General features: G+C 33.4%; 1 protein-coding gene across 2 annotated transcripts in view; it reads left to right on the top strand.

The window, feature by feature from the left end:
• The window catches only part of LOC129746885 (uncharacterized), an 80029-nt gene that overhangs the window by 45828 nt on the left and 17958 nt on the right, over positions 1–16243 (top strand). Inside the window, exon 1 of one of the 2 annotated variants that reach the window (XM_055740812.1) lies at positions 4065–4346. The exons of the other annotated variant lie outside the window; for it this stretch is intronic. Coding sequence (XP_055596787.1) covers positions 4326–4346 — 21 coding nt within the window. The 5' untranslated portion in view covers positions 4065–4325. Of the gene's footprint in view, positions 1–4064; positions 4347–16243 lie in introns of those variants that run through there. 2 annotated transcript variants of the gene reach the window in all.

A 16243-nucleotide genomic window follows, 5' to 3' on the forward strand; every position in this document is an offset into this window, starting at 1 on the left:
TTGGATACACTTACAAAAAAAAAATGGAAATCTAGTATGAAAGCTTGAAATTCAAGAAAAACATATAAAAATAAAGTTTCACAAGCTTCATACCTCAGAATTTGATTTTGATGATCTTATTTAAAAATTGAAGAATTGAGATTTCGAACAACGATATCTTAAAAAAGAACAACGGTTCAGCAAAATACTTCGAGATGTATTTTTCGGCTTTCAGTCTTTTTAAATAGTGAAAACGACTATTTATTTAACGTTCCAATGTTTCAATCCATATAGGATCGTCATCAGGGACTGCAAAGTTTATTGTGTGTGAACTAAATTATCAAAAAATTCTTCACAAGATTATCTGATTCTTACCTAAAATGTGTCGTATTTCTTGTCAGGTTTGATTCGGCTGACTCCTAAACAAACTTGTATCTATGGGATTCGAAGTTATTGGCTTTGCTGATGACGTAGTTATTATAGTTCGGGGAAAACATGAGAATGTGTTGTCTAATAGAATGCAATCTGCACTTAACTACGCACTATTCTGGTGCAGGGAAGAGGGACTGAACATCAACCCTTCCAAAACTACTGTGATAGCATTCACTATGAGACGAAAAACTGCACTAAAACCTCTAACACTAGATGGGGAAGTGCTAAACTTCGAATCACAGGTGAAATATCTAGGAATCATACTAGACTCAAAACTATCATGGAACCCACAGTTAGAGCATGTAATAGCCAAGGCTACAACAGCTCTATGGGTTTGCCTCAAAGGAGTAGGGAAAAAATGGGGACTAAGCCGAAAATCATCCATTGGATATTTACAGCTATAATAAGACCCAAAATCTCCTATGCCTCCTTAGTATGGTGGACCAAAACTGTGCAAGCTACGGCCCGGAAGAAACTAGCGAAGCTTCAAAGAATAGCAACGCTATCTATAACTGGCGCTATGCGAAGCACATCAAGCGAGGCTCTGAATGCACTACTAAATATTCTGCCACTGCATCAATTTATTGAGTTAGAGGCAGAACGTAGTGCCTTGAGACTCTCAAAAATCAAAACTCTCTATGAGGGGGATCTTACAGGACATCTAAAAATCCTAAATAAATTTAAAATAAACTCACTTATTGTAAAGAATGATGACTGGATGGAGCCCGTTTTCAACCTAGACATACCATACAATGTAACTATCAACGATAGGGACATGTGGGAGTCAGGTGGTCTTGAGATTCCTCCCGGATCGATTAAATTCTTTACTGATGGGTCAAAAATGGATAATAGAACTGGGGCAGGGGTGTTCAAACCTAGACTCAGGATCTCAATTCCTATGGGAAACTGGCCAACAGTATTCCAAGCAGAAGTTCAAGCAATTCTAGAATGCACTTTAGCCTGTTTGAAAAGAGGATACAGGTACACAAGTATCTTTATATTTTCTGACAGCCAGGCCGCTCTCCGGGCACTAAGTACGTTCACATGTTACTCCAAGCTAGTATGGGAGTGTATTGTTGCACTAAGAAACCTGGCCATACGGAACAGAGTATTTTTATTCTGGGTTCCAGGCCACTGCGGTATTCTAGGGAACGAAGAAGCAGACCAGCTAGCTAGGGAAGGATCTCAGGGCCTGTTAATTGGACCAGAACCCTTCTGCGGAGTATCGAGGAGTGCCTTAAATATGGAACTCAAGAACTGGGAAAGCACCACTATTGGCACCAACTGGAGAACAGCAGAGGGAGCAGCTCAGGCGAAAAGATTCATTGAACCAAGCGCACCACTCTCCAAAAACATGTTGAACTTAAATAAGCACGAGTTAAGTACTTACACAGGTCTCTTGACCGGACATTGTCCAACAAAACAACATCTCAAACGGATGAACATTATTCAAAACGACGACTGTCGGTTCTGCGGGTTCGAAAAAGAAACTGCAGAGCATCTTCTATGCAACTGCTGCGCCTTCCTTAATAGGAGAGAGCGTGCTCTTGGGGCAAAGTTAATAAGCGCACAAGACATATGGTTGCATATCAGCCCTAAGAAGGTTATATCATACATCTTTGATATCATACCCGATTGGGATAAAATGCTTAGTCAGCAATCAACTGTCACTTCAACCCATAGTGCAGGTGAGCCTGATAGCATACAGTAACGCGGGGTAATTACCACAATAGATCAACTACTGGTCGCAGTGGGCTCTCCCCTACAAGAAAAAAAAAATATTGAATTACCTTTCCAGTAAAAAAAATCTGTCCAGTTGATTTTGAATTAACGCTATTTTAATTTGTATTCGAATTTATTGAACACTCTGTACATTAGGGTGGCCCTTGGCTATATGAAAGTTTTTAAAAGCCTATGTTTCACTACTGCCACCCTCTTATATTGATCCGTTTATCATTGGAAAACTCCAAGGTGACCCTCAAATTCCTTGAAGTTGAAAAAATTTTGAGAAAAAGATAAAAATTTTCATTGAAAAAAAATATTATTTTGTCTGGCAACACTGGAAAAATATGAAAATGAGGATTTTAAGACTTGTAAGAAATTTTTAGAGGTTGTTTTTGACTTAGTCAAAAAAGTTACAGACCTTTTTGTTTATATTTTCCTACACATTTTGTTAAGGGATATATGAGAAATAAAAAAAAATAAGCAAAACTATCAGTAACATTCTTCGTATTGAATTAATTTATTTCAACTTCGAAAAACTTTTCTCTTTAACTCATAATCTTGAAAATCGAATACCCAGAAATTTTTCAAAGTGTTTCCCAGAATATTAAAGTGGTTTTAGTATGAATCATCGAAACGTTCTTGCAAATTTCGAAAAAAAATTGCATTCTAATCAATGAATTAACTAACTATTAATAAGGGTTTACTGCTGATTTACACATGATTTACACAAGACGGAAAAAAGGAACCTTGGTCCAATCAAGCTTTTTAAAAGATTGATATTTTAATTGTTAAGTAGTTAAGCTGATTGATTTTGCTATGATGGGATTTTTTTCCACCACAATCTGCGCACTGTTTTTTGAATTTTCTTTTGTAAGAATTTTATCTTTTATTCCTGAATGGATTAGCAGCTTTTGTTTAAAAAAAAGGGTTTACCAATATGATTAAATAGGTAATAAGAAAAATATCGATGATACCAAACAATTGAGAGCAATGCCTACTCATGAAAAGGTTCCAACCAGATTCGAATTGGGTTTTTCCATTTGTGTTAAAAAATTATGATTTTGCAAAGGTTTTGCTTCTGTGGTAAAAATAGTAGATCAATACATGACTGAAAAAAGTGTGGAAAGATAATAAGGGATTTTACCATCCCTAAATTATTTCTATTTCCATTATATGGCCCTACTTAAAATTGGTTATAAAATTTATTTGAAAGTATTTGCATTGTAGCTTATGCACGTCACATGGATCGCGGAAGAAACTCTGTTGAATTAATCCGCTTGAGTATTTTCAAAATAGGTTAGGTACTTTCCCGCGCCACATTCAAAACTAAACTGATACGGTTAAAGACCTGGTCGAGTGCCGCATAGATTACACTAACGATGACATCCGAAAACGTCAGCGCAGAGAGAAGGAGCGCATTTTATGGATATATCATTTGGAGCCGTCTCGACGGCACGGTGGCGTCGTCACCAACCCAACCATCCTATGTATGACGCATTCGCTGGAGTTGTTTTCCGTTTCGTCGTTTGTCGCGCGTTTAGGTCGCGCAGCATCCGTTTCAGGCGGATTTGCGTGCGCGCGTCCGCTAATATTCGGGCATGAGGGCGCGCGCGACTGCGGATTCTCTTTCTCTCATCAGTGGCTTGTGTTTCGGCTTTTTCGGTTTGTTTTCGTGGGGCTGTTGTTTTCATTTTTCGGTTGATTGTTTGTTGTTTTTCTACCGGTCTCATCTCGGCTATGGAAATATTCATATGGTATGCGGCCGGTGGAGGGTGGGATGCACGGCCGAGTCACTCGAAATTCTGGCATTTCGGATGGCGACTGTCTGATAGCAGTTTTAGAGCGATATTTAAATAAGAGCAGCCGGCATACTGAACAAACGCATAGTCGGGCACTGTCCAGCTACCGGTGTAGTAAAGTTCTTAAGAATCGTTTGGGTCTTTGCAAAAGGGATCGAAAGGTGTTGACATTATAGAAAAGATTCGATTTGAGTGAATATCAAGTGAGGAATCTTGAAAGCAAGTGAAAAACTGGAACTGTTCCAAGTTGAAAATTGGTTGGAACCAAAGATTATTTGTATCAATTAACATCCTGGAGACAAAAGTGAACCTTAAAGAATCTGAAGGTGTTTTGTGCTTTTATCCTATATCATTAATATTTACAATTAAACTGATAAAAGCTACACAAAGATGAAGCGTTTCGTTGCATTGGTAAGTACAAAACCGTGTTTTTATTGCAAACAAACTCAACAATACTTGAACATTTTTCCAAACATCAGTTCAGTGTGATGTACGAAGATTCAATTTATTTGTATGAATTTGGATTTATCGCCGCGAATGTTTGCTCTTGGATTTTATCGACTTTTTTCGGCGAGTTTTAATATAAAAAAACCAATTTTCACCAGTTGTCCAGACGTTTCGAGCTACTCTGACTTTCGCTCCTCTTCAGTGGACAAAATTACTGGCCATCGTCTGAACTACTTTGATTTCAAAGTAGTTTAGACGATGGCCAGTAATTTTGTCAACTGAAGAGGAGCGAAAGCCAGAGTAGCTCGAAACGTCTGGACAACTGGTGAAAATTGTTTTTTTTTATATTAAAACTCGCCGAAAAAAGCCGATAAAATCCAAGAGCAGCATTTATTTGTATGGACGAATTTGAAATTGGAGAGGACTGAAAGCCATGAAACTTAAAATTTTATCTTTGATATTAATTTTTTGAAAAAAAAATTAAAGCTTCAGAAATTCATAAAAAAACATTAATTTCGTCGATTTAAAAGCTATTTTATGCCGCTAATCGGCGGTATTTTTGTGTTCTTTGGCGATCAATAAATTACATCAATTTACAGGTTTTTCAAAAATCATGCCAGGGACGGGATGAATCATCCAACCGGATAAAAATCCTCGAAAAAAAAAATCATGCCATTTACAAATGTTTCCAAATCAATAAAATTCACATATTTACATGTATGAAGCATATATTGGCTAACAAAGAGAAACATCTGCCCAATTCTCTTGGGATGTAGAGGAGAATGAGGAAACTTGATTTCTTCGCAATATTTCGAAACCGGAATGTCTTATAAAGATCAAATGTTCTAAAAAATGCGCTACATAGAGAAAAAACTATACTTAAAAGACATTTGTGTAGAAGACAAACTTTTAGAGATTTATTTGTGTGAAACTTACAAACTGTGAAATGAGTACAAATATAGCAAAAAATAGTCAAAGGACTTTTATATTTTGCATAGTATTTGCCAAGAGTTAGGGCACCTTCAACAAAGGATGAAGTCTCCTTTATCTTTCAAAATATAATATTTTTTTTCATCTCACGAAATTGCTTCTAGCTCATCTATGGGTCCATGTAAAGCTTAGTTCTTTAAGAAATGGGACAGTTACGAATGCGTGTATCTCATAAACCATTCGTTTGATCTAAATACTTTCTATGAAGGAAATGAAGGTAATCTTATGATAATTCATGAAAAAAATTGAAAAAAAAACTTAACGTTTTTCGTAAGAAAAAATGCTACTTTATTCTTGGTACCTACCATCGGCCGGCGCACACTTTTTTCAGCCATGCTATTTTTTCCAACTTATAGTTCGTCAAATCTGTATTTTAGGTGGCTACAATCTTCTTCTTCAATTTCTGCTACTTTTTGGTCCAATTCTTCTCTTTTAAAAGAAACCGAGGCCAATTTAGTGGATACAGCTGTCTCGAAATTGCCAAAATCTTGATTATTTTTGAGCCACTTAAAGACATTTTTAATGGAATTTCTGCTAGCAAAATCTGACAATAACGAAGTAAAACCATCATGAGAGTGAACTTAAAGTATAATTGGTTAGTATAGATCATAGGTTGCGACAAGATTTCTCTTTTTAGTCTTAAAAAACAGCGAAACCCAAAGTTTTCGTTTTGAAAATTGTTGTTTGATCTTTACAGAAGCAGAATCTTGACAAATCATTATATTTTTTTAACAAAAACAACCAGCAAATACATAATTCAATATGCCAGGGACCTTGCCACGAGCAGACACGTTATAGGATGGAAATTGTTTGAAATAGGGTTTTTCATAAATTTTTTCGTCCATCAGAAATCATCTGTCCCATTGCCTCGGTACCAAAAAATTGTTGTTCCAGGTTAGGTTTGAATGACTCATCACTAGGCTACACTTTCAGGTTATCGAAGAGAAAAAAATCGGAAATTTCAGCTATCTACACTTAGTTTTTTGCTTATTCATAATTGAAAATGCTGGTATGAGACTTGACTTCCCTCATGACCCTTAACCTTAGTTGCCGATCTTGTCCTTCAGTGTTTGCATACTTTGCCACCACTCACACACAGTAATTCTTTGAATAATCAACGGTTTTATCAGCTATCAATTTGATTATCATGGATTTTGATGGAAACTGTGCCAAATTATATTTTTCATTTTTTCTTGCATCATGAATGTCTCAAAAATGCGTTAATTTAAAATTATGAAAAAATAGGTCGGATAGAACTTTTTACAGGCAGCAAAATGCTGTAGAAGTTTTGAATGTGTGATTACTAGTAAACGAGCTATAAGCAAAAGAAAGTGTCCCATTTCTAAAAGAACTAAGCTTTATCGTTCTTATTTTTGGAGCAAATGAACTTAAAATTTCACGCTTTCAGGAAATGCAAAAGAAATTTCCATTCCAATGAAAAATTTTTTCCAAAAAAATATGATGGAAATAAGAAAAAGTACGTTGTATGTGACTGATTTCACCCAATTCCCATGAGTAAACTATGTGTACGCATTAATGGACTTGAAGGTTGCGAAAGTGATTATATGAACGTTGTAAGGGTCTTGAGTCACAAAAAGGGCACCAATTTGCACAACTCAAGTAACTATAAGCACTAAAAACTAGCACCAATTCTGCTCTATCGTTAGGATATATTAACAGTTCTACACAAACACCACCTTAGCAGATGGCCTCAGTCCTAACCTCAAACCATGGGAGAACAAAATCAATTTTTATGAAGGGCGCACGATAAACGCGATTCCCTGGTACTAATATCGTCGAATTCGCCCTGTGGAAAAGCGTAACACAGATGTTCGTGTTTTGATTTTTTTGGGTGTTCAGAGGTGCCAAATGTATTGATATTTCGAAAATGATTATATTTTTTTAATTGTTATCCTTAAACCTTTCCATGAGTACTTAGAATTTGCAACTTTCTCGTAGATTGCTATCCAAATGTGAAATTAAAAGCATCATTTATCTGAACCATGCGCGGTCCTATGGGGGGGGTGATCGGGATGATCACCCCCCCCAAGCGGCAAAAAACCGTTAAAAAATACCCACAAAAGCTCGAATTTCTATTAAAAGTTGGAACTTTTCTTAGTAGATGTGCGTTTAAATTTTCAAAATTTTCCACTCCGTGGGGTGTTTATTCAACAAATAGTTAAATTATCACAAAAGGCTCAATATTGGAAAAAGTCGGTCCACCAAACTCAAGCAGCTGTATCTTGCGATTCACTGGACTAAAATATACCAAATAATTTTTGTTGATAAGTAACTCAACAAAAGTGTGGTTTTGAGTGTTGATTTCTTATATGCTATTAGTGAAATGTAAGCACAACTTTTTTTTTTAAATTGTCACTAATTTCTCTCATATGAATAAATTAACACGAGAAAATCGTAATAAATTTTATATTTGTCTTCAAATTCAAAGCTTCAAAATTCTTGATTTTGTTTTGAATTTTAATGAAATGACAAAATGGAAAAAGTCACATAGGGGGGTGAATATGGTTATAACACTCAAATACACCAATATTTCACTAAACAAATTAAATCGTTATAAACAACAAGTGTTGATGCCGCATTAAATTCATTTTTGATGAAGTTTTGAGCAGCAAAAAGCTTCCCTTAAGGATTTTTTTTTGTATTTCAGAATATTTTTTAAATCGATGGAAAATCATCAATTTAGAATCAAGAAAAATCTTTCTAATAAAAATTTACTTTATGAATAAAAAGCTAATACATATCTGAAATTTAATTATAAATTTGAATTTCAATTTTTTTTTTCTTTTGTTTACAGCTGGTTCATTGAGAATTTGTAAACTTTATAAAATCATATCAGATGTCTAATGCTAACCTCGTTTTAAAATCTAAAGTAGTGCTATTTTCACTTGCGTTTACAAGGAATTCATGAATTCATTGAAAAATAAGAACTTTGGTAAAGATTCTCTTTCGCGAGTTTTTTTTCATTCTTAATTTTCCACCATTCAGATATGAATTATAAACTTAAAATAATAACCTATGTTAAGAAATTCAAAAACAAAAATTTAAATTTCAGTTCTGATTTTATTTAATTCTGTTTGAAATTCATCACATCAAACTTTCATATTATGGATGACCATGAAAAAAATACAAGTACTGTCTAACAGATATCGAATATGAAATATTCATAGTAAGAGTTTAAATTAAAAAAAAGCTTATCAAGAGATTTTTGCAACAATAAAAGCTGTTTGAATATGAAGGAATTAGTGTTGGCGATTGAGATTCAAATTCATCTCCAGAACTCAAAATCTTCATTCAAAACTATAACACAAGGAACAAAATTCACATTTTCCTAGGTGCAATGTTCAACAGTTTTTGTTTTCGGTATAAATTTTGAAAATACAAGGTTTATTGAAAAAAAAATGTGCACTTTTTAGCAAAAGTGTGAAATATCAAAAATATTAAAAAAAAAACGTTTTAGCTTAATGATCAATTTCCATGAAGACTGTGAGTAATTTACCATGAGAAAAAATATAGGAGTAAGTATGTTTCCCCATTTTGTAAAATACGACGATTATCTAGACGAAATCTGTATTTTTTTTGCGGGAATTCGCCAATTTTTGGCATTCTTCCTTCTAATCTGTATCGTTGAATGAAAGCAGAATAATGAAAGGATTTTATATTTTTTTTGTTTATGTAGGTTGGTTACTTCATCAATTTATCATTGATCGATTTCACTCTAAACTGCTTAGTTTTAAAATTACTAAATGTCAGAAAATAAGAAAGGAGAGAAAAATCTGACAAAAAAAAATCGAGTTTGGGACTGAAAAATCTTCCAAAATCAGTTTACCTCGGTTTTAATGTTTCCCATGTGAATTAAAACTATCCCCTTATCATTTCACTATTTTATCGGCAACAAAGCAATCTATCATCTATAGTCAGAAGATCTTTTAAGGTTCGATATTCTGAATCTGAAAACTTGGCTATTTCAAATGTAAATGATTGAGATTCTTCACTAAAGAAACGTATTAACTTTCAGAATTTCCCTTTCATCTTATTTTTTTATTAAAATTCAAAATTATTTGAAAAAAAAAATAAGAATTATATGTAGGTACACTTTTTATTTAATTAATTTTTTGTAATGCGATTAAAATTGAAAATTTTGAATGATAACTTTAAATTCAAGAGCAAATGAAATTAAATTAGGTTCCAGAAGCTTCATATTCAGAAACTGATTTTGATAATCGTGTTTTTTACTTAATTTATATATAAAGTGTTTCCAAATTTGAAAATAAAAATACTAAATTTCCAAATCACGATTCAGTAAAATACCCCAATGAAGAACTTAATGCCCGTTAGTTATGTTTGTTAATTATTTTATCGGCCTTATCGGTGAAAAGTCAAATATTTCCGAAAAATTATAAAATATCAGAGCGCAAATATGTAGAAGCTCAGGAAAAAAGTTACGATAGCTTGAAATTTTTTTTTTCGAAATTTTCATCTCTCAGCAACGTGTGTATTATTTTTCATTTGAAAAAATTACATTTATATCGAGAAATTCTTTAAAGAGCTCTTAAAGTGACACTTTGAAATACCAGATATACATACAACTTAAAAAAATATCCACATTTTTTCGCAAAGGATATTTTAGATTCACTGGGTGTTTTATGAAAGGATGTATAAGTTGTGTAGAAGGATATTGAAATGAGTATAAAGAGAAACTTTGATTAAGTTTTCACTATTCAACTTTTGGTTCATCCTTTTTTTTCAGAGAAATTCATGGGGGAAGGAGGAGCAGTGTGCAGCTTATATTGTAGACTCATTTCCACTGACCATCCCCCCCGCAATCCCTCCCCCTCCTTTCGATCATTCAAATGATCGTTTTTTGCACCAGATATTAACGTTCCTTTATATTGACTGATTTTTGAAAATTGGAAAATCACCCCCCCCCCCCCCCCCCCCAAGAGCCAACTCTAGGACCGCCACTGATCTGAACGAAATACTTACTGAATCGTAGACTTTAACGAAGTAGCGAAATATGTGGATATGTTTAAAACAATCAAAGCATGTAGGCGATTATTTTCTCAAAGTCAACATAGACGAGGTTTTCATTAATTTACTTGTAACAGTGAATGATTTTGCTTTCGTTTAGAAGTTAGAAATAACTCTTTTTTAATCTACCAAGTATATAGTACATGAAAATATATTTCAGATGATTTGAAATCACCTTGAAAATTCATTAGCAAAAGATGGCTTATCTTCATCCATTTAGGGACTCCCTGTAATGGATTCAAACGTTTAGCTGTTGATAGTTGAAAAATTTAATCAATTCACAAATATTATGATAAGTCTGCATGCACACATGTGTCATGAAAAGATATTGGAATAAGAGACAGGTTCTGAATGCTCATACCAAGGCAGGTTAAATGCCTATATCAAGAAAAATAGATTAGTCTTATAAATTTTTTACATTTTATCACTTAAACATTAAATCTACGCTCAAATCACGGTCTTACAGCGAAAAAAGAAGAACTTCATACTGATCCGATAAAAATACGATATGAACAAAATATGACCATGAAATACGGCCATATGGCATACTTAACTATGTTTCATGCAAAAGAACTAGTGATGTAAAAAAATTTCACCAAAATTTCAGCCTTGACGTATGCTTAACATCCGTTTCTACCATTTTCAACTGAATAGTATCAAAATATTGCAAGTGTTAATGAAATATAGCTTAAAACATAAATATGCGCATTTAGCCCGCCAGCTATTTTGACTTCTTTTATTATAAAATTATTTTCACAACAACTGTAAGAGATTTTAACAGAAAAATTGCTCTAACGTATATAAAACAGATGTCCGCTCATGTATATATAGTTTTCAGACTCCTATCTTCTGGAATATGGAAGAAAATGAGTGCTTTCCTTAATATGCGCATATAGCCCGCCTCTCCCCTACCCTTATCAGATCCCTGCAACGTTACACGATTTGTCTATGTATCGTGTGACCAACATCTTTTAAATATGCGCTCGTGAATCTCGTTTTTAAGCTTTTTTTCCTCAGATTTAAGCTTTTTTTGCCTTGAGAGCATAGGAGACGAAAGCTTAAATTTGAGGAAAAAAGCTTAAATCTGTCAAAACGAGGGGAAAAAAGGGGAAATCTGAGAGATATGATCCACACGGTTTGAATAACATTGCCGGGAAGTGACCCTTATAGAGTTTGATAATGTGCATCATATTAACTCTGTGATCAAGGTTTGGCGAAATTTAACTGGTACTTTACTGCAGAAATTGGTCTAACCCTATGAAAGCACTATGTTAGCATTGGTTGATGCAATAGTGTTGGCGGGCAAAATGCAAATGGCTTTCAAATGAGCTGACCATGAATGTTTTTTTTTTTGGTTTGGCATCATTTCTTTTGTTTATATTCGCTTATGCATATTATAGGGGATCTCACAAGTTGAATTTCTTGCATGATTTTTTAAATTTTTTTGGCTGGAGATAACCTAGAATCAAGCTCATTACATCTATGGCTCGGGCATTTTTCAGTGGCTATGTTTATAGACCTATCAGGTCCACGCATATCTTTGAAAAAAATGCCAGATTCTAGAAACCGGTGCCCTGAATTTGCATTGATTCAGCATAAATCAATGCTAATGTGTTTTGCCCTGATATGCCACTGTAGTGCTTACATAGTGTTAAAAAGCATTAAAGTAAGCTTGTGTGATGCAAATTTAATGCTGTAAAAATATAGCATTTAATATTCTGATTTAGAGCTATGTTGCATTTCGAAAGCATTGTGCAAAGCTTATAAAATGCTTGTTGCATTTTAAAAGAGTGGTATTTTTCTAATATGATACAGCATAGCACTCGAAGGGCTGATATAATGCAAAATTGCACTAGATGAGCTGATAAAGTGTAATTTAGCACTTGAATGCTGGTATAAAGCTATAAAAATACAAAGCTTTAGTGCTTATGGGTTACTTGGTATAAGTACTCAAAACAGGATTTACTAAGTCACAAAAAGTGCTTTCAAGTGCTCTTTTCGGGGTTCGATCCAAAAGGCGGGCATGTTATTTTTTTTCAAAAAGTTATTTAATTACTTAACCCTTCATTTCATGATTTTTTATTTTTCGTTAAAAATCATTTTAAACAGTTGGGAATGATGAGTACATCAAGAAAAAAAATTTAAATAAAATACGATTTTTCACTTTTTCCATACATTAATTGTTGCAAATTTGTTACTTTATGAAACGAAGGGTTAAGTAACCAATCTGGTGCGATATATGTAAGAAACGTAGGAAAAAAGCAATCGAGCAGCAAATTGAAAACCGCAATTTGAGGAATTTGAAATCCGGCGCGTGGCTTATCACTGATCACAAACGTGTATGTCGCCTATTAGTAAATAAAATATCTGATGTTTAAGTAAATTTTAACTAAAATCTCATTACAATATCTTACGACGAATTTTTTTTTAATTTTTTTAACAATTTTTGCAGATGCTTCAAATTATTTATAGAGATTAATTTATCCTATCCTAGATTTAAACACAGATTCCGACAAATTAAAATCCAATTTACTAGCAATTTCGTAGAATTTTGCACAACATACATCTAAAATTTAAGATCCATTCCTTAAATTACGGATTTTGAATTTGAATTTTATTATTTTTAAAAACCTTTAAATTCATGGCGGCAAATTGTACTGATCATAGAAAATATTCAGTACATTTTGAGATAGAGAGAGAGTATTTTGCTCATTCAACAATTTTTGGAAGCTGATTTAAAAGGCTGCTGGAAGCTAAATCAAAGTTCTTTTATACTTGTTTTGGAACTTTAAAATATCAACAGGAACATAAAGTTTTAGCTGCATAGAACGTACTTAGATCAATGATGGAGCTGCATAAGCCTTTTCTTACCCGTTTTAAGAGAGTTCTGGTTGCTTGGGTTTCTTGTTATTGAAGAGACTCATTGCAACAATTGGTAGTAAAAAATGTGTTTTAATTTAAACTTTTAATCTTATAAATCTGGCTGTTAGATGGCTTTCGAATTCAATCCTCGTAAAACTTTTTACAAACGTAGATGTCGGCTATAAGTAAATTAAAAATCTGATATTTTAGAATCGTATGCAAATTATTTTAGCTATCAAAAATTTACATAAATCTTTTTTTTTCACCTTGCATTGAAAGTTCTTGACTGATTTGTTTACATTTTTCATCAGTTAACAACGGAGTAGGTATATTTTATATCACGTTTCCGTTAGCAACCACTGATAAGTTTGTTTGTTTGCAATTTTCCTGGCAATCTAACTTCAATACGAGTCATTTTTATGAAAACTAAATGCAAGGTCCAGAAAGCAACAAAAAAGTAGGCGGTATAGGTGTTTTTGGTTTCCGGGAATATATTATGTCTTCTACAATGTTCAGGAGATTTAAGCCATGTGATTGAGTTTATTATAGTTCTTATCCTGACGCCTAAGTGTAGTGTAGACTGATAAATATTGAAATCATTCCAAGTAGTAGACAATTTTCTTTGTAGCTCCAAAATAAGGAAGGACTGACTCTTTTACGAGAAGAACAATTGAGAAAAATAGAACAAAAACACTGTTATCTTCACCTTATTGATTCCTGCTTTTGGAAAGCAAAATAAGCTATCATTGATTAAAAAAATAAGAATCATGTATTTCATCTTTCCTGAGTTTTCAGGAATCGTTTTCTATGTTAAATATGTTTGATAATATTTCACTTTTTCCATAAAATGTGAAGCTATCGGAAAATATATTCAAAACGTTAACATATGCATTAACAAAAATGTTGTATTTTTATTCAAAAAATTTAAAATGAACATATCTAAAACATTTCGTTTGAACCTTTGGATCGATTTTATAACCTTTATTCCTACAAAATTTTGAGGATACAAAAATTTTATTAAAAATATTGGAAAAATTAGAAAATCCTCTCAGAAATTTGATATTGACAAAATTGTTGTGCATAAAGTCTAGCGCAAGAAAAAAATCACAATAAGTTCTATATTAAAATATCCTTATTGACAAATCTCATGAGGAATGCTTGAAAAAAAAAGTTAAATTCTATATCCATTGCTTAGATGTCGGATTTTGAAATTGGATATTTTATTTATTTTTAAATATTTTTATCTTTATTATAGAGATTTTCAGCTTTCAGCAGGTTCATCTCTTGAATTTGATTATTGTTAAAAACAATTTAAATTAAAATTGTTGTTGTTGTATGTTTATTTTTAGAGGGATTTTAGCCTTCAACTTTTACCCTAAAATTTAGAATTATTTTTTATTTCAATTAACAATTTATTGTTTTATTCCGTTATCTGAATTAGATAGAGAATGATGCTTATCAATGCCATTTACTGAATATGATATCTCCTAGATCGCAAAATTTATTTGATAGAGCATATTATAAGGTTTTGGAATTAACCCACTTTCCACATTATCATAAGCTTTCCAGATTTTTTTCTGATCGTATCCGGGTCTACTTACCGCAAAACCTGGTAAAATTCGGGAACGACTGAGTGATTATTTTTATCGTTCAAACAAATCTGCAAAAATTATTCAAGCCAAAAAAAATCGGTCAGAAGAAATTGAAAATTGTTTTTTGGGCTTGTTGCCGACTCCTCTCTGTGGTCCAATTTAGCCCATTTTTGCATGGAACCTGGTGCTAGTCCTTAGATCAATTTTAAGCGTACAACGTATACGATTTTAAAAAGCTCTCATTCGGGCTACTCAACTGAACGACAATTTTTTTTTTTGGAAAAGCAGTTTTAATTCAGAAAGATATATTTTCTGCGCTTTTAGACTGGTCAGAATCTGGCAAAATCTGGATTTATTTGGGCCCAATAAATACTGGGTTAATTTTGGTGGCTCTGGTATTTGAAATGGGCTGTAGCCAAAAATTAAAAGTTTTTATGAAAATCAGTATGGAAAAAATAAATCTTTCGTTCAAAAATTCCTGCAGTCTCACTATTACATTGAACTTGAATTCTTCAAACTGCATATTATTGCTGAAGATTCAAAGCATAACTTCTTCCAAGACCGTGAACCTCTTAGAAGCGCCAATCTGTTAGCACGAAATGCATGTGTGATATGTCAAAATTATTCATTTTTCCGCCAAATTCCATCAAATACGTAAATCTGAATACAACATTTCAGTTATTTTTAACAGAAAAACATTTGCCATCGGCCTAAATGGGCAGTTTCCTCCAACAATCTACATCCTCCGCACTGAATCTATCGTAAAGGTCAATTTTAGAAAATCTGACAGCTGCCAAATCACATGCCAGTGGCCATAATGTCAAACCCACATAGTGGATGGCTTCTGGATGCAGCTGAACTGAAGCTCCGTTTGAAGCTGCTCCATTAGGTTTACGCTACATCAATTCGAGCTTTCGACAGGCAGCAAAAAGTTAACTAGTACCACTTTCTGTAAAGGTCGTTATGCATCGTCACCGCATAAGATATGAAATGGGCGTAACACTTAAGTTTTAGAGAGCATAAGGTCAAGACCAATTAGCAGATAATGTATAAGAATGGAGGCCATTCTACAAGTGGGTAACTTGCAACATGACCTTTACATAAAGTAACTGTTGGCTTAATTTTGTGACATTTTCTTTTGAATTCAAATGCAACCAGTTGGTTGACCAATGAAGCCTCTTCACTCAAATCTCACAATCATTGCCGCAGGTTCGTTTGTCTAAAAAAGGAATGCTTAAAGTTTAACGAACCGAAAGTTAATTGATGCACATCCCAATTTGACATATTCAAAGCAGAACCTGTCGGCGGGGCTAACCGTAGAGCAAGTTTGACGAATCAATTCAGATTTGAAATATGCCTTGTTGTTTG

Source organism: Uranotaenia lowii, chromosome 2 (assembly GCF_029784155.1).
Source record: "Uranotaenia lowii strain MFRU-FL chromosome 2, ASM2978415v1, whole genome shotgun sequence".
Classification (NCBI taxonomy): Eukaryota; Metazoa; Arthropoda; class Insecta; order Diptera; family Culicidae; genus Uranotaenia; species Uranotaenia lowii.